This window comes from Prionailurus bengalensis, chromosome D2 (genome assembly GCF_016509475.1).
Source record: "Prionailurus bengalensis isolate Pbe53 chromosome D2, Fcat_Pben_1.1_paternal_pri, whole genome shotgun sequence".
Lineage (NCBI taxonomy): Eukaryota > Metazoa > Chordata > Mammalia > Carnivora > Felidae > Prionailurus > Prionailurus bengalensis.
Genome location: NC_057351.1, coordinates 56,366,681 through 56,389,334, shown reverse-complemented (window position 1 = coordinate 56,389,334; position 22,654 = coordinate 56,366,681). Strand labels below are relative to the sequence as shown.

General features: G+C 49.4%; 1 protein-coding gene and 1 long non-coding RNA gene across 5 annotated transcripts; one reads left to right on the top strand and one right to left on the bottom strand.

The window, feature by feature from the left end:
• Positions 1-625: 625 nt before the first annotated feature.
• On the bottom strand, positions 626-3,153 carry LOC122493102. The gene is made up of 3 exons (XR_006299821.1): positions 1,912-3,153; positions 842-1,506; positions 626-741 (listed from the first exon to the last, which is right to left on the bottom strand). It is a non-coding gene; the product is annotated as an uncharacterized LOC122493102 (long non-coding RNA).
• Positions 3,154-13,951: 10,798 nt separating this feature from the next.
• AVPI1 (arginine vasopressin induced 1) lies at positions 13,952-21,819 on the top strand. 4 transcript variants are annotated; one of them, XM_043597173.1, is made up of 4 exons: positions 13,952-14,464; positions 15,537-15,737; positions 19,953-20,249; positions 21,244-21,819. In XM_043597173.1, the coding sequence occupies exons 3-4, from the start codon at positions 19,963-19,965 to the stop codon at positions 21,401-21,403; spliced, it is 447 nt and encodes a 148-aa protein (XP_043453108.1). In that variant the 5' UTR covers positions 13,952-14,464; positions 15,537-15,737; positions 19,953-19,962; the 3' UTR covers positions 21,404-21,819. The 4 variants fall into 4 exon arrangements, with proteins under 4 accessions (XP_043453108.1, XP_043453109.1, XP_043453106.1 ...); XM_043597174.1 differs by lacking the exon at positions 15,537-15,737 and having other exon boundaries at positions 13,952-14,101; positions 19,803-20,249; XM_043597171.1 differs by lacking the exon at positions 15,537-15,737.
• Positions 21,820-22,654: the final 835 nt, after the last annotated feature.

Below are 22,654 nucleotides of genomic sequence, written 5' to 3'. Positions count from 1 at the left end.
TTTTTGAGAGAGAGAGACAGAGTGCAAGCAGGGGAGGGGCAGTGAGAGAGAGAGACACAGAATCTGAAGCAGGCTCCAGGCTCCGAGCTGTCAGCACAGAGCCCGACGCGGGGCTGGAATCACGAATCACGAGATGGTGGCCTGAGCCGGTTAAGTGTCCAGTTAAGTCGGACACTTAACCGACTGAGCCACCAAGGAACCCCTCTAGGCACTTTTTTTTTTTTTAAGTAAGCTCTACGCCCAGTGTGGGGCTTGAGCTCACTGACCCCAAGATCAAGAGTCACATGCGATACCAACTGAGCCAGCCTGGTGCTCCTATATACTCTGATTTGCTGGTGGGGAACCCAGGATTCAGAGGGTTAAGGGAGGTGAACATGTTCAAGGAGCTGACGGAGCAGCCCAGGCGTGGCTGGCTCCAGGTCCATATTCAAAGTGCTTATATATACTTTCCCGTATTTTATTCTCAGCTGTTATTACAGGGATCCAGAAAAGTTATGTAACTTGCTCAGAGAAACAGAACTAGCGAGTATCAATGTGAAGACTGAAAACTAGGTCTTCTGGTGCCAATTCTGGGGCTTTCCTCTCAGCATCCCTCAGCAGCTCCTGGAGGGACAGTCTCAATGTTCTCAGGGTACCAGTCTTGAGAAGGGCTGGAGCGAGGACGGGCAGTTGGCGGCCGAATCTGGGTGCGGGGCTGATGACGAAGTTGTGCCGCACAAACTATCTCCGTGAGCAGGGGACCTAACCAAATAAACATTTAGAGTGAGAGAAGAGAGTCCTTCCTCTTCTAAAAAAGGCATCTGGAGATTTAAGGGTGGAGCGCCACCTGGTGGGCACAAACCTTCAGCCTCACAGCTAAGTCCAGCTCCTTACAAGGAAGCCAGTGGTGGCTTTGGGAAGATATTTTTAGCCTCTGGAATCCTGAAGACATTCCAAGGGCAGTCCGGGAGACTCTGCAAAAGCGTAAGCACGCCAGATTGTGATTCCTCCAAAACAAATATGGTCTAAGCACCTGCTGGATGCAAATGATCTGGGTGTGGAGTGTAGGAAGAAGGAGCACCCGCTCATGCCCTCACGGTGTTTGCACTCTTCTGGTAGTGGAGGGACAGCTGTGGACAGAAAAGAGGGAGGAAGATGCAAGGAAATACAAAAGGGAGAAGGCTGGGGAAAGCTTTCAGAATGAAGTGCCTTTAGAGGGTGGATAGAATTTTGACAAGCAGAGATGGGGGCTAGGCATTGTTGGGCAAGGCAGTCTACCACGGGTCCCGAGCGGCAAAGGATGCAAAGCCACGGCCGCCTATTCGTTTGCCAACCGTTTCTCAGTGTTGTGTTCTGCAGCCGGCAACTTTGAGGGAGGAGGGAACATCCCCTCCAAGGCAGAGAGCAGGCTTGCTTATTGCTTACGATAAAAGTAGCGGCGGTAGGAGGGGACAGCGGTGGGTTTCCCAAGCTCAGCGCTCCGCAGCTGTGACACAAAGCTCTCCCATGTGTAACATCCCTGTGAAACTAGGGAACAAGGGAAAGAGACATACTGATGATGCTCACCCTGTTCCCTGTGCCAGGAGTGGCAAATTCTTTGTGTCCGACTCAGGGAGCCACGTCTTCTGCCAGCATTTATGAAACAACAGCGGGCTAGCTTATTGGCTTGTAAGCGGGATAAATCCCAGACCCTGACAGGTGCTGTAGGCAGAGGGCACGGTGTGAGCAAAAGCAGGGACTAGGCTGTTCGGGGAACAGGAAGTACTGAGGCTGAATACTCAAAGCCCCAAAGCAAAGGACTTTCAGTAAGCCCAGAACAAGAAGGAATGCGTGGCCACCCGGAGATCCCATGACCAGCTCTTAATGTTCAGTCAGTCCTGTCTTCAGTCTCTGGGCTACGGGAAATGTACCGCATATATAGACTCAACTCACCTTGGTTTAATACCTGTTGAGCTGGCACTGGACACAAATTAACTAACAGCAGAGGCAAAACTTATAGTGAGGAAGTATATGGGTGCTGGGACCTGCAGAATCTTGCCTTGAATCTTATCGTTAAATTACTAAATAAACATCTCCTGAACACCTACTACGTCTATACCTGGCATTAGGCTACAGTTGTATACCTGGGTTGGAAGAGGCCTTAAAGACCATTTACTCCAGGCTTCTCATTTTATGCAGGGGTAACTAAGGCCTGGGGAAGGTAAGTGACCTGCCCCAGGTCACACAGCTGATTGATGACATGAATGCCAGATTTAGAACTTAGGTCTTCTGACTCACAATCCACTGTTTACTTGGGGCAAGGGCTCTGTATGCCAGCCCAGGACGTGAACTCTCATCTGTCAGTCAAGTGGCTCATACCTCCAGGCCTGTTCCCGAGGGAACTCCCACCAGGCTGTAGGAACAGGGGCCTCTGGAATGGTGGATGGGGCCCCCTCTGGGTGGAGTTGGGTAGGAATCTGGGTGGCTCTTGTCTTCGTTATCCCAGCCCCCACAGAGTACCTGGCCTTTGCTGGAGCTTCGAGGCAGCCTGGATTCTGGGCACCTTTGGGCAGATGGAAGCAAGGGGCCCCGGGGGCGTGGAAGTGATAAGGGCATTCAACTCTGGCAAAGCTCAGCCCTCACGCTCCAGGAGAAGCTGGCCAGGACCAGACTAGGAGCCGCAGGTACCCTCTGCGGCTTATCTTTGCGTGAAGCCGCCCAGAACGTTGGCTGGCAAGGCTGGGTCCTTAAGACTAAGTAACCGTGAGTGACCAAGGTAGATGCCCCTGAGACTTCGCCATGAATCCGCCACCCATGAGGTGCCGAAGATGACCTCCTACTGGGACCCGTCGTGGGGATGTGCAGACCTCAGCAGACCGCATTCCTGAGGAAAGGAAGGGCCTCACCTATGAGGATGGACACCTGGAGCCAGGATGGATTGAATCAATCACCACCACCCTGCCAGTCAGCCTTGGATAAAAGCGGCAGAGGCTCAATAGTAAGAACCAACATTTGAAAAGTGCCTTCCATGTGCCAGGCACCATGCCAGGTGCTGTCCACACTTGTCTCGCTTACTTCTCACAATAGCTCTGTGACGGAGGGTCATTAAAACCACTTCCACTTTTAAAATGAGGAAACCGATGGGGCACCTGGGTGGCGCAGTCGGTTAAGCGTCCGACTTCAGCCGGGTCACGATCTTGCGGTCTGTGAGTTCGAGCCCCGCGTCAGGCTCTGGGCTGTTGGCTCGGAGCCTGGAGCCTGTTTCCGATTCTGTGTCTCCCTCTCTCTCTCTGCCCCTCCCCTGTTCATGCTCTGTCTCTCTCTGTCTCAAAAATAAATAAACGTTAAAAAAATTAAAAAAAAAGAATCCAGCAACAATGATTTTTGCTTCTTTTATGTATTCTTTTAAGAAATGTTGCACCATCGGGGCGCCTGGGTGGCACAGTCGGTTAAGCGTCCGACTTCAGCCGGGTCACGATCTTGCGGTCTGTGAGTTCGAGCCCCGCGTCAGGCTCAGGGCTGATGGCTCAGAGCCTGGAGCCTGTTTCTGATCCTGTGTCTCCCTCTCTCTCTGCCCCTCCCCCGTTCATGCTCTGTCTCTCTCTGTCCCAAAAATAAATAAACATTGAAAAAAAAATTAAAAAAAAATAAATAAAATGAGGAAACCGAGGCACAGGGAGCTTATGTGACTTATCTAATGGCACACATCCAATGGAGAATGGAATTCAAATATGTGATCCCCAAGTCCAGGTGTTTTTTTTTTTTTAATTTTTGAAAAATGTTTATTTTGAGAAAGAGAGGGAGTTGGGGGAGGGACAGAGAGAGAGAGAGAGAGACACAGAATCTGAGGCAGCTCCAGGCTCTGAGCTGTCAGCATAGAGTCTGATGTGGATCTCGAACCCACGAACCGTGAGATCATAACCTGAGCTGAGGTCAGAGGTTTAACCGACCGAGCCACCCAGGCGCCCCACTAAATCCGGGCTTTTAATCAGTGCGTATATCTCGGACTTCAGCCTTGGTCTTGGAGGACACATCAGAGGACTGCCCCTGAACGGCGACAAAGAGACCGATCCCTGTTGTAGAATGGTCAGCAGGCAGGGGGCCAGGCAGGGGGCCTCGAGAGTGGGTGTGGCTGTCACAGGTCCCAAGATCTGCACCTGGGGAGCCTGTGTATGCTGTTTCCATACCTTTGCCTACCATGTGAAAGGGGCTCCAGGAAGGGGTGATTTATCACCCTAACTCTCTACCTCACCCACAGCTGGAGCTTTAAAGCCAGAGGAATGAGGCCCAAAGGCTGAGTTAGAGCCCAGGGTTGCCATCAGATGACGCTTTGTGCTGAGTGTTTCACCTGCGTCTCCTCCTTGGCCCTGGCAACAGCCATGGGGGATAGGTAATTCGTTATTTCCACTTGACAGTTGAGGAAAATGAGAGGCAGAAAGATTAAGGTAGGAACTAAATTTAGATTTTTAGACCACTGGAAACACTACATCTGTCTGAGATTCCCTGAACCTACTTTAACCATGAACTTGCCCCTTAGGTCCAGTCTCACAAGACCCTTTATAAGACATTATTCACTGAAACCACAGAGCAAAAGCAAATGTGGTCTCTCCTCCACTACCCCCTTGGTCTCCAACTCCCATTACCACTGGGGCTTCTTACGGATGGGGAACATCATGGAGATTTTCTCCAACTCTGGTTTTCGCTCTACTGCCAAGAAAGCCCACCCCCCTTAACCTAGACAGGCAGGGTGGGACACGGCTGCCGTGGCTGAAAGAGATCAAACCCACTAGAAGCCACTAGAGACCAGGGGGACCTTGTCCTGACCCACCAGGAAGATGCCAAAATAGCTACTGTCCTGGCATTCAGGAATCAAGAGAAGAGCGAGAGTCTTCAGTGGCATCGAAATGCTTTAGGAGGCCTGCCTGTCTCTCCCATGGCAGTCTTCTGCCTGTACCCACAGCCCCTGTCGGAGTGGTGGCTCTAAATATAGATGGTATATTTCTGCTATGAAGCTCTGCCTCTACTTCCCCACCTCCACGTCCGACCCAAGCCGGACCTATCAGATTCCTTCTTTTGGAATTTGGCCAAATGGTCATTTCTAAATGGAGCTAGTGCTGTAGGAACCAAAGTCAGTGCATGAGGCAAATTTAGGGGGAACAGAAATTCTGAGTTGGCAGAGGAAGCCGATCTGCAGAGAAAAGGGCAGTGTATTAGGGTTGTCTACAGAAACAGGATGGATGGATGGATATAGATATACATACACATACATATTTATTATAAGAAATTGGTTGGTGTAGTTATGGAGGCTGATAAGTTCCAAGATCTGCAGTTGGCAATGTGGAGACTCAGGAGAGCCATGGTGTAGTTTAGTCTAAAAGCTGCAGGCTCAAGATATAGGAAGAGTCAGTGTTTCAGTTAGAGTCCAAAGGTGGGAAAAACAAGCAAACAATGTCTCAGCTCAGACAGTCAGGCAGGAGAAAGTCTTTCTTTCTTTCTTTCTTTCTTTCTTTCTTTCTTTCTTTTTTTAAAGTTTTTAAGTTTATTTTGAGAGAGAGATAGAGAGCACAAGCTGGGGAAGGGCAGAGAGAGGGAGAGACAGAATCCCAAGCAGGTTCTGTGCCATCAGCGTTGAGCCCAACACGGGGATCAAACTCACAAACTGTGAGATCATGACCTGAGCCGAGCTCGAGAGTCAGACACTTAACCAACTGTGCCACCCAGGCACCCCGTTCTTTGGTTTTTTTTAAGTGTTATATTTATTTAAGTAATTTCTACAGCCAACACGGGGCTCGAACTCACAATCCTGAGATCAAGAGTTGCACAGTCTTCCGACTGAGCCAGCCAAATGCCCCAGGAGAAAGTCCTTCTTACTTGTGAGAGGGTCAGCCCTTTTATTCTATTCAGGCCTTCAACTGATTGGACAAGGCCCACCCACGTTAGAGAGGGCAATCTGCTTTACTCAGTCTACCAATTCAGATGTTAATCTCATCCAAAAACATCATCCAAAAACACCCTCACAGACACACCCAGAATAATGTTTGACCAGATATCTGGGTACCCTGTGGCCCAGTCAAATTGACACATAGAATTAACCAGTACAGCGGGGTGCCTGGGTGGTTCTGTAGGTTAAGCCTCATGAACTGATAGCGCAGAGCCTGCTTTAGATTCTCTGTCTCCCTCTCTCTTTGTCACTGCCCAGCTGGCACACACTCTCTCTCAAAGATAAATAATAAATAAATAAACATTAAAAAAAAAAAGTAACCATCACAGGCAGCTCTGCAGAGACGAAAGATGATGAGGAAGAACAGCTGCCTATGACTTACTCCAGGTTGTTCAGCGAGACTTCATTTCTGTGCGCTCACTGTTGCTTTACAGTAGCCTCCTTCCCCACTTCTTTACCTGAGATAACAAACAGATTTCTGTTTCTTATGATGGCACCTTAATGAAGCAAGCAGGGTTCGGATCCTAACTGTTCGGGTCTGACTCCTAGTTCCACTCCGCGGAGGTTTAAAAACAAAATGGCTCCGGGGCGCCTGGGTGGCGCAGTCGGTTAAGCGTCCGACTTCAGCCAGGTCACGATCTCGCGGTCCGTGAGTTCGAGCCCCGCATCGGGCTCTGGGCTGATGGCTCAGAGCCTGGAGCCTGTTTCTGATTCTGTGTCTCCCTCTCTCTCTGCCCCTCCCCCGTTCATGCTCTGTCTCTCTCTGTCCCAAAAATAAATAAACGTTGAAAAAAAAAAAATAAAAATAAAAATAAAAACAAAATGGCTCCAAATTCTTTGATTCCTCTTCCATCAAGAGGTTGGGTCTATGCTTCTTCCCCTGAATCTGGGTAAGCTTGTGACTCGGTTATAACTAAGAGGATGATAGAAACCACACTGTATGACTTTTAAGTTCTGTTCAAAAGACAAAGCCTCTCCTGCCTGATTCACGAGAACTCATATTTGTAGCCCTGAGCCACCATGGAAGAAGCCCATGTTCTAGGTCACATTGACAAGCCACTGAAGCACTCCAGTCAGAAGTTCTGGCCTTCAAGTTCCCCCAGCCTGGGCACCAGACATGAGAAATGAGCTTTCAAATGATTCCAACCCCCGGCTGTCAAGGCAACGTCAGCATTCAAGACTTCCAGCGGATGTCCTGACATTGTAGAGTAGAGACAAGCCGCTTCCTCCGTGCACTCTCTGAATTCCTGTGTATCATTCGTGCTTTTTATTTTCTGTGTGTTATGATGTTTTGACATCTCGGGACCTTGCAGAGCCAGGGAGGGACTCTCCCTCCCAGATTTTGCTAATTCCTAAAGATAGCAGATCATGTGACGCTGAGCATGCCTCTGACATGCAAACCAACCAATCCTGAGCCCATACTCCAAACCACCTCCTCTATTTTGGTTCTTACACTCCAGGAGGCAACATTCCTCTGCCCTAATCATCCCAGGGGAAGGTATCAGACAATTGGAGACAGTCCCTAAGCCCCGTGCCTGCTGGAATTATTCAAACTATCCTAAACCTGCCTAGCCTGCTTACTTTGCTGCAACCATTTCTTCCCATAAAAACTACAGTAAGAGTTCATGTCCATGCTTTTCTCTTGCTCCTTCTGCCTCCTGAATGACCCTGGTGCTTCGTCATGTGGCCCCACGTGGCATGGCCTGTCCCTTCCTCTGGGGAACTGTGAGTAACAAACTGTCTTTTCACTGGCAGCCATCTCCTGATCTGTTGGCCTCACTATTCCTAAACAAAACCAAAATCCCGAGTACATTTTTTTTTAAGTTTACTTATTTATTTTGAGAGAGAAGGTGAGAGCAGGTAAGGGGCAGAGAGAGGGGGAGAGAGAGAGAGAATCCCAAGCAGGCTCCACACTGTCAACACAGAGCCTGACGTGGGGCTCCAATTCATGAACCGCGAGATCACGACCTGAGCCAAAATCAAGAGTCAACCGAGAGTTAACCAAGAGTTAACCAACTGAGCCACCCGGGAGCCCTGAGCTTGAGTACATTTTAAAATATCCTGACCCACAGAATCCATGAGCATAATAAAATAGTCATTTTACACCCCTCAGTGTTGGGGTGATTTGTTAAGCAGTTGTGGTACCCGGAGGGCACGTTGACATCTTGCAAATCTCTCAACCTCAGCTTCTTCACGGGTTTTACGAGATTAACAGCATGATTTCACTGGGCTGTTGTGTGGATTCCATGAGACGTAAAGAGCTTAGCGCTCACATGTGTTAGTTTTATTTTCGATATTGTTTTCTGAACGAACTTGGACACCCAGCTCACTGGTTCCCAGTGCATCACTAGATTGTAAGACAGAAGCCTGCTGTCACTTGAGGCTTTTTTTTTTTTTTTCCACTTGAGGTTCTTTATCCTTGCCAACCTACCAGTCTCGCCATTGTCCACTGGATCAGCCGAAGTCCAATCATGAGACGGAAACCACACGTCTTTTGAATAAGGAAACCTCAATGCAAGGAATTATTTACTATAATGGAGTGCTGAGGCATTGGCTCACAAGAAGTTAAAGATAACTCTAAAGAACACAGGAAAAGATGATATAAGGAACACCCCCTACCCCTAGAGCTGAGATGGACCCTTAAGAAGAGGTTTCTTCCCCCTCCCTCCCACCGAGGCCAAGATTCAGATCTCCTTAGAAAGGACGTAGTAGCTGTGGCTCAGTGGCTGGCAAAGAAGTCTCACTGACGTGCCGCACTTGTAGAACTTGCCAGAAATTAGCAAGGTGGGGTGCTGGGAGCAATCATTCACAGGGAGCGACCTCAAAAGTTATTGCAAAGCCACTCAGGTGGCTCAGGGCAGCTAGTAGCCACTGTGTGTTGCAGGCACTGAACGAGGCGCGCACATTGAGGGAGCCCCCACTGCGGGAGCCCACACGGCAGGACCTGGTGCCTGAAAAATCACGTGCACTCCAGGAGCCGGCCCTGGAGAAGCCTCGAAGGCTGCAGGAGCTCAGGGACAGGACACACCAGAACCAAGGAGAGAAACTCTTCCTCCTACGGTGTCTTGCCAGCTCCCTCTACTGACAAAGCTGAGCAGTGTGCCAGCTGGAAAAAGAAATATTTCCAGGCCTTTGCTCCGTTATCCCAGAGATAACTGGCACAGTCTACCTCTTTGGAGACGCATCTTCCGTACGCAAACTTTTACATACATTCGGACTTCCATACTACAATGAAACAACTCCTTGTTTCCACCGAATGAGATACAGCTCTCTTTCTTGGAAGTTCTCACATCCTCTCTCCAAAATAGGGAGATACACAGTCCCAACAGTCTGTATTCAATACTTCTGAGTTTGCCAGAGTCCCTCAGAATGTACTGTTAACTAAAGACTAAGCTGGTAACGTTAACTTCCGATGACTTACGAAACTTACAAATGAAATGAAAATGTGAAGAGAGAGAAAAAGAAAAGGTTACTATGAACCAAACCACCATGTATATACAACGGAAAGAAAATATGCAAAACTACTACAATCCTTATTTTTATGATTGGCCACAGGGCTGTTGTAAGAACCATTAAGGATTTTCTAGCTGCTTCATTGCTTCTACACTTATTGGTTGGCGTTCTACCATAAGGGAGGCCTATTTCTTCTCCTCTGTGTACTCATTTATTCATTTATATATTGCTATGGACTTAGGTATTACTTCACTCACTGGGTTATAATCTGTTACTGTCATGCTTTGTTTTGATGCTCTGCATTTGCTGATGGGAGCCCTCATCAACTGACTCCTAGTCCTTTTGATGTTTCCATCATTCTTTGAGTACTTCCTTACTTTCCAGCACAAGATGTTCTAGAATCATCTTGAAATTTCTCAACCCCAGTGGTTGATTCATTTCTCCAAGGAACCGTGGTTCCTTTTGTGGAGCATGGTACTGGGAACTCAGTATGTGGGCTGTAAATGTGCTTATTCCTGCTGTGGTATCATTGCTTCTAGGCCCTCTCAGCAGACCCAGCTGGGGAATGTGTGTGTTTGTGTGTGTTCGTGTGTATACATACACATGTGCACATACACATTTAAGCATATGCATACATTTACGACTCACTTATTTCTATACCTACTTATCCGTTAAAAACCGTGAGTTCAGGGGCGCCTGGGTGGCTCAGTCGGTTAAGTGTCTGACTTCGGCTCAGTTCATGTACTCAGATTTGTGAGTTTGAGCCCTGCATCGGGCTGTGTGCTGACAGCTCAGAGCCTGGAGCCTGCTTCAGATTCTGTGTCTTCCTCTCTGCCTCTCCCTGCTCTCTCTCTCTCTCTCAAAAATAAACATTTAAATAAATAAATAAATAAATAAGCATTAAAAAAATACAAACAAAAAACTGTGAGTCCATACTTGCTATGGACTGAATTGTGCCCCCCCAAAATTCACATGTTGAAGCTCCAGCCTCCGATATAAGTGTGTTTGGAGTAAGGAAGTAATTAAGTTTAAATGAGGAGCGGAGCCCTGATCTGATAGGATTAGTGCCCTTATAAGAAGAGACACCAGAGAGCTCTCTCTCTTCACCATAGGAGGACACGGTGAGCAGGCTGTTGTCTGCAACCCGGGAAGAGAGCTCTGATCAGAAACTGAATGGCCTGGCACCTTGACTTGCCGTCCACACAACTGTGAGAAAGCAAATTTCTGTTGTTAAACCTCCCCCCAGCCTGTGGTATGTTGTTATGGCAATCCGAGCAGACTAATATAAAACTGACCTTTAATTATAATCTACATTGGTTAGATTAGGTGTGGGTTTTTCGTTTGCTGTGTCTTGTTTTTCACTGCTTCTATATTGTACTATTTGCCTGTAGGACTTTGCTGTTTTGGGTTAAGTTCAGAGAAGAGGGCTGTAGTAAGTTGCCTTGTATAATGTCCTAAGAAGAAGGGTGCTTTTTAAAAAAGTTTAGAAGTACCAGGATCATTTATCAAGAAAAACAGAGGCGGGGTGCCTGGGTGGCCGAGGGGGTTGAGTGTCTGACTCTTGATTTCGGCTCAGGTCGTACGTATCTCAGGGTCGTGGGATCGAGCCCCCGTCAGGCTCTGCACTGAGCTAAGCATGGCATTCTTGGCATTCTTTCTCTCTCTCCCTCCCTCTGGCCTCTTTCCCGCTCACACTCTCCACCCCCCTCTACAATTAAAAAAAAAAAAATCTTAAAAAAAGGGAAAGGAAAAACGGAGCTGACTCAAGAGTCACACTACTGCTTGTCAGCTGAGGGTGAACGTTCTCTCTGCTCTCCCCAGAACAGGACAGAGAGCAACAAACCCACTGGAGCAAATCTCAACCCCAGTGGGGAAGCATTGGTAAGAGTTGCTTGAACAACTCCTGCAGGACAGAGAGGGAAGGAGTCAAATGCTGGTTTAGTGTCCGTAGCAAGGTTTATATTGAGTGTTGTGACTCCTCACTTCATCGTCACAGCAACACAGAGAGATGGGCATGATTATTCCCACTCTATAGATGAGAAAATAGAAAAGTGGAGAGGTTAGGTATTTGCTTAAGGCTGAACAGCTGGAACCCCTTTCCTAGACTCTACTCCCCTAGAAACTAGCACCTTGCTGAGCCATACTGGCGCCCGGGGCAAAAGGAAACATACGCACTCCTATATGGACGTACCGAAATATCCTTCCACATTTTGAGTCAAATGGAAAAAGCTGATGAAAGCCCTACCATCAAAAAACAGGACCACACATAAAGCCTTGTGTTGCCCAATCTGTTCACACACTATTTTCAACCCTCCTAAAGCTAATTGGCAGGGAACGTAATAGTGACCTGCATGGAACTGTGGGCTGATTGGAAATGACTATTCCTGTTGCAAAATGACGCCAGGCCATAAAACAAACAACGGTCTGTCTTTATTTTAAGTGCTGATATTTTGTTCACCGTGGATGTTTTACATTTTGCTTTTTAAAAATACTACATTAAAATATTTATCTGGATTATTTAGTGCCCCCTTAAATACTGCACCCAAGGAGTATTCCTCACTCACCTCACCTTAATCTGATACCTCGTAAAACCGAGTCTTGGCCTGAATTACACCAGGACTCTACTCCTCAGAGCCGACCTTCTCTTCTAAACAGGGCTCTGTCAGGGTGTGGATCCCAGACCCTGCACTCCGGCATGATGTTAGTGCCCTATCTTCTCATCAGAAACACTGAATCATAAAGCTGTAACAACAGAAATGGTTCCATTGTGTGGTAAGCATATGGTCACATGCCTGCAAAAGTGTTTGGAGAGACCAGATATTCTCCACCCAGCCTTAGTCACATCTGACCCAGAAGCCACAAGTTCCCAGTTCCTATCCTGGTAGGCTCATCTGAGCTCCTGGCATCAGGATACAGGGTACAGGCAGTCCCTGGTTCAGAAGCCCAGCCATCCTGTTTAGGAGCCCACACAGTCCTCTCTTTAGCCAAGCAGTTGGCTGAAAGGCGTTGAAGCAATCAGCCTTCTATTGGAGCCGAACATTGCTGATTTCTTTGTTCTTTTTGCCATTTCCCCAGGTCTTCAGAAGTCAGGGAGACCTAGCTGCCTATTGCCAGGCGCCTTCCTGACCATTTTTGAACCAGTGAGCAAACAACTCCTCATCTTCCAAACAAGTAAACAAGCATTCATGGAGAACCTACCGGGCACTCTGCATCCACACCCGCCCCCTCTAATCCAAGTTCCAACCTATGGCCGAAGTGACCTTCTAAAAACACAAATTTGTCAGGAGGATGAAACGAGCTAACATTTGTAAAGTGCTGACTGGCATTACTAGCACATGGTGAGTGCTATAAAATATCTATTAAGGGGCACCCGGGTGGCTCAGTCTGTTAAGCGTCTGACTTCGCTCATGCTCATGTCCTGATCTCACGGTTGGAGCCCGAATTGGCTCCGCTCAGACAGATTCTCTGTCTCTCCCCACTCTGCCCCTCCCCGACTTGTGTGCAGTCGTGTGCTCTCTCTCTCTCTCTCTCAAAAATAAACTTAAAAATAAAATAAAATGCCTATTAAACAAATATATGTAATGGTATTCCCTGCACAGAATCAAATGGAAACTTTTTCACGGCCCCCCTCTGCCTCCTGCTTCCTCACCAATCTCTCCCTTGCTAGCCTTACTCCAGGAGTCCAGCTACCTCCTAGACTTAGCACATGCCATACTCTCTTCCTTAAACACTCTTCTCAGACCCACTCCTTTTCATCTGACCAACTTCAACTCCTCCTTCACATCTTAGCTTAGATGTTGCTTCTTTCTATCTCCCAGGACCTCCTACAAGGAGCTGAGATTCCTTCATTTGACTCTTTTCTAGCTATAATGTTTATTACATTTGTAATCACTGCTAAAATGTTTTAAGCTTTTTAATATCTGCCTCCCTTACTGGGCTGTAAATTCCCCCAGGGCAGGGGCTTATAGGGGTCTCCTATGCACTGCCTGTTAAGGAACTTGGACAGGGTGGGTCCCTAATGGACTGACCATTGCCCAATGAATGTATAAAACCTTCTTAATACTGTCATTTAGGTAACTGGCCCAAGGTGACACAGCTGCTGTAATACTCGAACCCACGACATTCCAGCTTTGAAGCTCAAGGTCTGACTATCCCTTCCTTTCCCTCAAAGCAGGAGCCAGAAGGCAAGTGGTCTGTCTGGGAAGTGAATTTAAGGAACTGCAGGTCTATTTGCAGAGGGCCACACGCGGCAAGGAGCGCGGCGCCTTGAGCGCTGGCCTCGGGCCCAGGAGAGGGGGCACCCGTCACGTGTACCCGGCTGGGCTCGCAGCCGCCTCACCCGGAGGCTGGAATGCGGCCCCGCCCGCTCCCGCGCCAGCAAAACCGCGCTCTCCTAGGGGACTGACGTCAATGAAGGGGGAGCCTCCGGGCGCCGCGCTAGGGCGGCCGAGGGCGGAGGGAAGGGGCCCCGGCGGACACGCCCCTCGCCGCTACTCCGCTGCTGATTGGACCCGGGGAATCTTCGCACTCGGGTTTCGGGGCCGGCGAAGGGAAGGAGGCGGAGCCTGAACACGCCCCTCGCTGCTCTGTTGCTGATGATTGGCCCACAGAGTCTCCGCGTTCGATTTTGGAAGGCTCTCTCCGGAGCTCTCACCAGGGCTTGGCCGAGGATTGGCTCTTCCCCGGCTGGGGAGCGTTTTCTCCCGGGAGTCGCGGCTGTGACCTAGGTGGCCCGCCTTGGGCAGCCAGGTACGTAGGTCGGCGGCCCGGCTCGCGCTGCGGTAGGAGCGGGCGGGCCGGCCGTCAGAGCCCGGGTGCCGCTGGGACCCGAACCCGCAGGGCCACTTTAGGGCACGGCGTTGTGCGAAGCGGCCACGTCTGAGCCCCGGGGGCCGATCTGTGCCGGGGGTTTCGCCCAGCGATCTGGGCCAGGATATCCCCTCCCAAGCTCTCGTCCTGTGGGCGAACGCCGCCCGGTCCTTGTGAGCACCTTCACAGCAGGAAGCGCAGAGCTACGCCCGCCCTTTCGAAAGGCCGTGAAGGGTTTGGGGTGGGCACATCTTAGCTTGCCCCATCCCGATCTGAGGTCTGTCGACGCTGCCCTTCAGCGTGGTGAGTAATCGCTCCGACTCCCCGCGGGGCCGCGGAGTGCTGAGGGCGCCGAGGCTGCCTTGGGAGATCTGACTTTCAATCCCTGCGCCTTCCGAAACCCGCAGAAGCAGATAGCAGGCTCGAGAGGTTTCAGAGCCTCCTGGGTCATTCCTTCCCCCGAAGACCTCGACAGCCATCTGGCAGGAACAAAAATAAGAGTGGTTGAGAGCCTGGGTGCTGGGATCATATACTACCTGGGTATATCATCAGTTACCTCCTGTTTGACTTTGGGCAAGTTACTTAACCTTTCTGAGCTCGGGTTTCTCATCTGTAAAATGGGTATAACCAGAGTGCCCCTCGTAGGAGTGAGGATTAAAGAGATTACCTATTTGAAAATGATGTTCTGTGCTTGACACAAAGCAAGCTGCCTCAATGGCAGCCGGGACTTAAAAGTCCACAGATGAATCCATCTCCCTTTACCCTCTTTCCCCAAGAGTGTAGTCCCCTTTTGAGGGAGTTTCATGAAAATGAAAATGGTTCTATACTGTCTGGTTGTTAAACAGCCTTTCCCTTAACATCACTCATTCATGGTATAATGTACCGAGATGGACGCTTTCACGTACTTTTATCTCCCTTATTCCCTTGAGGGTTGTTTGTTCTCACTCTTCTCACTATTTTAATGATGAGCAAAATGAGGCAGGGGAAACGGGCTTGCCAACGTCACTCGGTTATCAGTGGCACAGCCAGAATTCAGGGTTCTTGAACCACTGAAAAGAGTTACTGCTAGATCTAGAGTTTCTCTTCCAGTCGTATCTGAGAACTGGTCTGGGGGTAGGTCCCCATTCCCTTTTCCACGTCCACATTAGGTTTGGAGACCAACGTGTGCATTTCTCTCAGGTGCTCCTGGCGGGGGCTAGGCCCTAAAGGGCGGGGGCTCACACTGCCATGTGGACTGGACCTCCCACTGGAAGAGCCACAGATTTTGGCAGCTGTCCAGGGTCAGGGAAGCAGTCCAGGGCCACAAGTGTTGATTTGGGCCTTGGGCCAGAGCCTCCAGTTCTTCTCCCAAGAGGCCCTTTGCCTCCGATTACAGATTATTACCATCACCAGAGTTATCTGAAGGAGGTGAGCTGAGTGTGGAAGCAGTTGCCCCCCGGCTCACACAAAGTGTGCTCTGCCTCTTGTGGATACATGTGCCTCCCTGAGACCAGTCAGAATAGCTGTCTGAACTGAGCTTCATATACCACAAAAGATGCTCAATTGCGCACTACATATGTTGCAAATTCATTGCGTGGTGAGTCACTTTTTAAATATATGTCTTTGTTAAAGCTCTATAGTTCATTTATTGCCTATTTCAAAGCAAGTTGAACTTTGTCATTTTCAACATTTGGTATTTACGTTGGGGGGGTTCATTTTTTAAGCTAGCTTGTGTCAAATTGCAATTTGCAAATGAGTTTTTACTCATTTGCTTACAGACCCATGTTTATATTCTTTCATGTCAACTCTGGAATGAAAGATCCATTTGTAATCTTTTAATAGCCCTGTGGTGTCATTTTCCAGTGTAGAAAAGTACCATTGTTCAAGCATACACTGACTTTCCTGGTTTCAGGTCTTATCTAAGAAATTGGGGGGGGGGGGGGAATCACACATTGAATAAGATAGGAAATGTTTTTTTCTGGGGAGGCTGGCTGGCTCAGTCAGTAGAGCAAGTCACTCTTGATCTCAGGGTTGAAAGTTCGAGCCCCACATTGGGTGTAGAGATTACTTAAATATAAAATCTTTGGGGTGCCTGGGTGGCTTATTTGGTTAAGTGTCAAGCTCTTGATTTCAGCTCAGGTCATGATGTCACGGTTCCTGGGATCAAGCCCCACGTCGGGCTCTGCACTGACGGTGTGGAGCCTTCTTGGGATTGTCTCTCTCTCCCTCTCTCTCTGCCCCTCCCTTTCTCATGCTCTCTTTCTCTCTCTCTCTCAAAATAAATAAAAATAAACTTAAAAAAAGAGAGAGGTTAGGATTCCTTTAAAAAAATAAAATAAAATCTTAAAAAAATAATAAAAGTAGGGGCGCCTGGGTGGCTCAGTCAGTTAAGTGTATAAGTAAAAATAAAATCTTTTTTAAAAGTTTCTCTTGATAATAAAAGTTCTGACTCAGTTTTCCCCAAGTTTACATCTAATCCTATGTGCAATACATGGATTTTTATTCCCAGTCTCACTGCTGGCTGAATCCCAGGGTGGGAGGCAGAGCCAAGAGTGAGGATCTCAAAATCTGGGGGTGCCAAGGCTCCCCACCCCACGGTGCACGGAGGGTACGGTGGAAACTGGCCGAGACTCACCCAGATGGTTTGTTGGTGTGTGTAACTCACTGTAACGTGGAGGCTAGAGGCTGGAGGCAGGGCCTTGTAGGCCCTTGCAGCCTGGCAGAGGTGGCCGGGGCCATCTGGGAAGTCAGGCTCCAAGCCATCCCTGAGGCCGCTGCTACTTCATCCTGTTGCCATTTTCCCTGAAGGGAGGGTAAGAGGGCCTGAGTCTGAGAGAAGCAGGATCACCCCTTGTCCCACCACCCAGACCAGAGGAGGAGTCTGCCCCGGGCTAGGCCACAGCCAGCCTGGGTCACTAGAGTGCTTTACAGCAGTGATCTCTCTGCCTTCTCCCACACCCTAACCCCACATCCCACAGCAGCAAAACAGTGTGTTGTCTCCATGGAAGATTGAGGAGGGCGGAAAAGGGGAACTATTGGTTGGGGAATTTCCTGGCACCTGATATTAACCAGACCTGTCCACACATGGCCTTGGCAGACAAGCACATCCAACTGCTGCTTCTGTACCGACCTAGTCTCCCCAGAATCATGGACTCTGCACACGCCCTCTGAGAGCATAATCATCCTGTTCTTCTTACAGATGTAGAGGGAAACCGAGGCCCATGGAGGTGACGTGAAGTGCCTGAGGCCCCTTGGCCGCTGAGTGGCAGAACTAGGGCCCGGACGTAGTCCTCTGACTCATGAGCCAGTACTCTGTGCACTGGGCTGGGTTGCAGTTCCAGATTTCTTTTGTGGGAGCTGGGGATCTTCCTCTTCAGAGTGCCGCAGGTTAAGGCTAGAACAGCTGGCCAAACAGTAAACAGCTCTGACGTTAACAAAAAGATGAAAATAAATTCTACCACCCCGCCCCTGCCTCGTGTGCATGTGTTCATTGTTCTTCCTTTCCCACTGGAGGCTTCCTCCTTTGTGAATCAGGTAAGAACCGTGAGACACCCCCACAGGAGCGATGGGAAGAAATACGCTCTGAGCTGCTTGGCTGTGAAGGCAGCTGTGGTTTTCATACACGGTTGCAGTCCCCTTACACCGGGTCCTGACCTTGGCTGAGCCACCGGCATTTCATCTGTATCTTGCCTTCCTTTGCCCCACTGTGCGCTGGGGTGAGGGTAACAGCGTCCACTCCTAGAATGCTTTTGAGGATCAGATGATAGCATGCATATTGCCACGTTGCCTGGTGCCGAGTAAATGCCCCATAGTTAGCTTTTTTCCTTTATCAGCCTGACAGTGTTACTTGGTGACTGTTTTCTGGTCACAGTGTATTTTTATTATCCAGCTCAGGGGATTTAATTACCACACATACAAGGTTGTTAACTGGATTCCATAATAGTGCCCAAGGAGAGGTAGATTTTAAAATTCCCATTTCCAGATAAAAAGCACAATTTTTATGAAGTTAATTTACCTGAAAATCTTCTACAGGTTTTAGTTATTAAATCTTTTGAAGAGAGTGAGGTTCTAATAGGCCTAGACACTGGGACAGGGGGAGTGTGGAAATTACTGGAATGAGGAGGGTGGCTGTTGAGGTGAGGAGGGAAAGCCAGGGAAAGGGAGGGCCAGTTACATTTGAGGAGTCTAAACGGGATGGAGAGATGGTTCAAACTCTCAGGAGAGTAAAGGCAGGTGCGAGCCGGGGCCACTCTGCAAGCAGGCTGAGCACTGGAAGCTGGGAATGCGTTTTTTATGATTTCCATCCTGTGTAGGTTTGTCACGGTGAGCATGGACGTTTTGTGTTTAAATGCTTTAATTTTTGCTCCCCCCACCCCCTTTTAAGCTAGTGTTAAAAGGGCAGCGGGTGGGCTTTTCGTTTATTTGGCTCTTATCAGGTACCTGATACCACACTAGACTCATTCAGTCCTTACAACAATCCTGGGAAGCGGTTATGAGCCCCATTTTACAGCTGAGCAAAGAGGCTCAGAGAGGTTGGGTAACTTGCCTAGGGTCATAGCTAAGAAGGTGGCAGGGCTGGGATTCAAGCCCAGTTCTGTGTTGTGCCAGAGTCCTTGGTCCTCCTTGTCTCTAGTCTGCCTTCCAATCTCATAACTTTCTCAGGCTGTACTAGACAAGGATAGGGTGAGTGAGCCTCTTATGCCTTTATTATTCAAGGTGGAACTCTCTCGAACTGAGGAAGACCATTTAATTTTCATTTTCGGCAAGGTGGGGGAGGACTTGGACGTAAGTCTTCCTTTTAATTAAACTTCTAAGATTTCAGCCTCTGCCCATGGTTGTATATTCTAACCCCGTAGCTGCGTCTTTGTCCCTACGTTCCTCTCCATGGCCTTTTGGACTACAGTTAGATCTGACTGGTCTGTTTCATACTGTGTTTGTTAAACTGTACGGACTTGGTTTGTCTCTGAGGGTCTTGAAAATAGGTGGGATGACTGTTCTCAATTTTACAGATGGAGAAGCAGAATAGTAGAACACTGAACACTGTTCTTAACGCTGCCTTCACTCAGTCCTCACTGCAACTCAGGCCGAAATTGGTATAGTTTGAGAAGTTTACACAGGAAGCAGCTGAGCCAGTAAGTGGCGGAGGTGGCTAGGAGTGGGATTCCAGCCTGGGTAGCCCAACGTCATACCCCTTTCTCACTTCTGTGCTAAGAGCCTGGGCCTTGGCATCAGCAGTATCTGGATCTGTCCTTCAGTTTCTTCATTTGTGAAACGAGGCTACAGCCCCTACCGCATATGGCTGTCGTGCTCACATTTTAATGACGTGACGTGACTACGACTCTTACAGCGGTGCCCAATACATGTGAAATGCTCGACACATTTCCGTGGCTGCTGCTGCGTCGTCCTTACGACCTGGATGTCCTGGGGTCTGCCTGGGCTTTAGAACCACAGACCTGGGTGCTACTCCTGGCTCTGCACTTAACCAAGGCTTCGTGTCTGTGGAAGGATCGTTTCAACTGAGCTGTACTTCATCTGCACGGTGGGGATAAACAAGTCTTACTTCACTGGTTGCCGGGCCTCTTCAGGGAGGTAGTACATGTGTCGCACTCATAAGCACTTTATAATAAAGTCTGGCTATCCTTATGCATATAATTTCCCCCAGGTGCCCTGGCAGTTGGAGTGATTTTAAGTCAAGACTTACTGCACATTGGCTCCTGGAGAACAGAAACACCAGAAGCCCTTGTATCCGTCAGGACCCCAGGTTTGGGAAGGGCCTGCTGAGCTGATGCCTCTCCGTGCTTTCCTTCCCCAGAGCACCCAGGATGGGAACGCCCGCCTCTGTGGTGAGCGAGCCGCCCCCCTGGCAGGCCCCGGCTGAGGCCCGGGGCCGCAAGCAGGCCACAGCCAACATCTTCCAGGATGCCGAGCTGCTGCAGATCCAGGGCCTGTTTCAGCGCAGTGGGGACCAGCTGGCCGAAGAGCGGGCACAGATCATCTGGGAGTGTGCGGGAGACCACCGTGTGGCAGAGGCCTTGAGGAGGCTGCGTAGGAAGAGGCCCCCCCGGCCAAAACCCCTGGGCCACTCACTGCACCACTGCAGCCGGCTCAGGTGGGTTCCTGGAACTGGAGGCCTGAGGGAAGGGGGGCACTACTGATGCTCCTTCCACCATTTTCTGGCTGTATGACCTGGAGCTACTGACTTGGCCTCACTGTAAAGTATCTGCCATTGGGGTGGCGGGGGGGGGGAGGTACACAGTGCCTACGATTGCTGTTACTGTTGGAGTCCTGTAGGATCTTGTGAACTTCCACAGAAGGGAATGCCTGGGTCCTATCAGTGCCACTTCATTTTGCAGTGATTCTCAGCCAAGTGGGAGGGACTATTGTTTGGGAGGAAAAAAATGTGTTTCCCTGTTGCAGAAGAGGTAACAAATCAAGAGTAAACCTGGTTAAGATCTTGCCTGTGGAATTACAGAGAATATAGCGTAGGAAGGTTCAGTAGAGGCACTGAGGGTTAAAAATTGTTGAGGAACTTCCAACTTCCCCTAGTCATCCCCCTCTTTGCCTAGGTCACTGAAAGCCTAGGAACAGCGAGCCCCACAGGGTTGAGCGGAGCCACACAGCCTAGCCAGTCACTGTGGGTTACACTCTGCCCTCCATTCTTCCCGCTGCCTTCTCGGGCCCCAGAGTCAGAATATTAGTCCTGGATAGGTCTTCCGAGTCATCAGGTCCAGGGGGAGCAAATCAGCCTCTTGTTCATATGAACTTTAGCTGACTTGCAATCCCAATTTAAAACATCTTGCTAAGGAGGATTCTTGGTTCCTCCAGTCTCATATCACGGCTGACTAATGATGGCTGCCACAAGTACAGCATGAAGCTGGAGAAAGGCTGAGTTGTCACACACCCCGATCTAGTCCAGCTCTCTTTACAGAAAAGAAATCTGAAAGCTTTGCCTAGTCTTTAGCAATCAGGGGGGCAGACGAGTCCAAAGCCCCGGTCTCATTTTGCCCCAGACGGTGTGTTTAGTTCATCCTGACCAAAATCTCTTTAGCCTGCATTCTGTTCTTCCTATTGATTTGGGCCTATCATACACTTGTTCCCTGCAGAATCCCCGAGCCCCGTGCTCCACTGGCCGACCCACAGAGTGGTGCCACAGAGATGGCCTCTGGCGATCAGTATCTGAACTCCAGGAGGACAAGTGCCAGGATCCGCCGGAACTGGAAGAAGCCAGGCCCCACAAGCTACCTCCATCAGATCAGACACTGATCCAGGGAGGGGGCTGGGAACGGCAGTAACTTCCCCAGGAATCATAGGGACTCTTGCCAAAGGGCCCAAGAAGTGAAGAAGGAAGACAGACTGGAGGCAGACAGCCCCACAGTGGTAAATGGAAGGCCACTACCACTGGCCTGCTCCGTTCAGAACAGGACTGGAGGTGTCCCCTGAGCTCTACACCATGTGGGACCCATTCCTGCCTCAGCTCTTCCCACCTGACAGTATACTCGGGCTGCATGATATCCCCCTGGGAGTCCAGCGATGGGCACGGAGACTGAGCGTCTCACCACTCCTGCTCTAACCCTCCTACTACTGTAACCCATGGTCCAGCCACCTGCCCACACCCCTGCCTGTCAGGCCAGCGCGAGAAAACCGTGGTTTAAGTGGCAAAATAAAAACATTTGCATCAAGAACTGTGTGAGTCTGTCACAGAAAGGGAGGCTTCTTCAATGGACATTCTGGAGCCAGGGGGTGAGGGCTTGCACTTATTGCAGGGAAGGGGTGTTCCTGGGAAGGAGAAAATAGGCCAGGCCTCCTTTTCCTCCGAGAGCAACACCCACCACCCCCCATCCCCTAGATCCTCTGTGCTAAAGCCTCCGTTTCCAGAGATCGGGAGATGGAAGCATTTCCGTAGGCAGTCCTGATCCACAGGAGAGAGAGGGTTCTTGGCCTCTGGCCAGTTCTAGAAGGGGAAAGACTATTCCAGTCCGCCTTGCACAGTGGGCAGTGAGCCTGCAAAGGAGTGGCTGCCAGCTCCTCAGATGGCATCTTTATCCCCATGGGCCAACCATCCTGAGGTGGGTCAACAGTTGGACCAATCGTTCTTGAGCCTCCAGCATTATCTGAGATTCCCTGTAGCCTGATAACCTTTAAGGGGAGGATTTTTGACTACTTCTACTGGCTTCACCTCAACAGCATATTATGTGCTCATTAGCATTCACCTCTGTTTCCCAGGCATCCTATCTGTCCCATTACCCACCCTTTAAAGGACCCAGGGTTCAAAGTGCTTCAAGCAGGCAGTGATGCGCACGAAGGATACGCTGCCCTCTTGTGGCCAAGAAGAGAAGCAGAGCGCATTCCTCATCCCAAACCCATAGGGCTAGAGGATTTTGTTACTCAGAATTTTTTCAGCTTGTAGGAAGTACTCAGTGCAAATACTGCATAATCCCTAGTAGGGAAATATCTCATAACAAAACATGAGTATTTCTGCAACAAATACACTAAGAGGAAAACATCATGGTTACA

Excerpts from the sequence above, each read along its gene's own strand:
- AVPI1 (XM_043597174.1), top strand. The coding sequence starts at position 19,963 with ATGGGAACGCCCGCCTCTGTGGTGAGCGAGCCGCCCCCCTGGCAGGCC. Across the intron at positions 20,250-21,243 it reads CACCACTGCAGCCGGCTCAG|AATCCCCGAGCCCCGTGCTC; the intron begins GTGGGTTCCTGG and ends TGTTCCCTGCAG.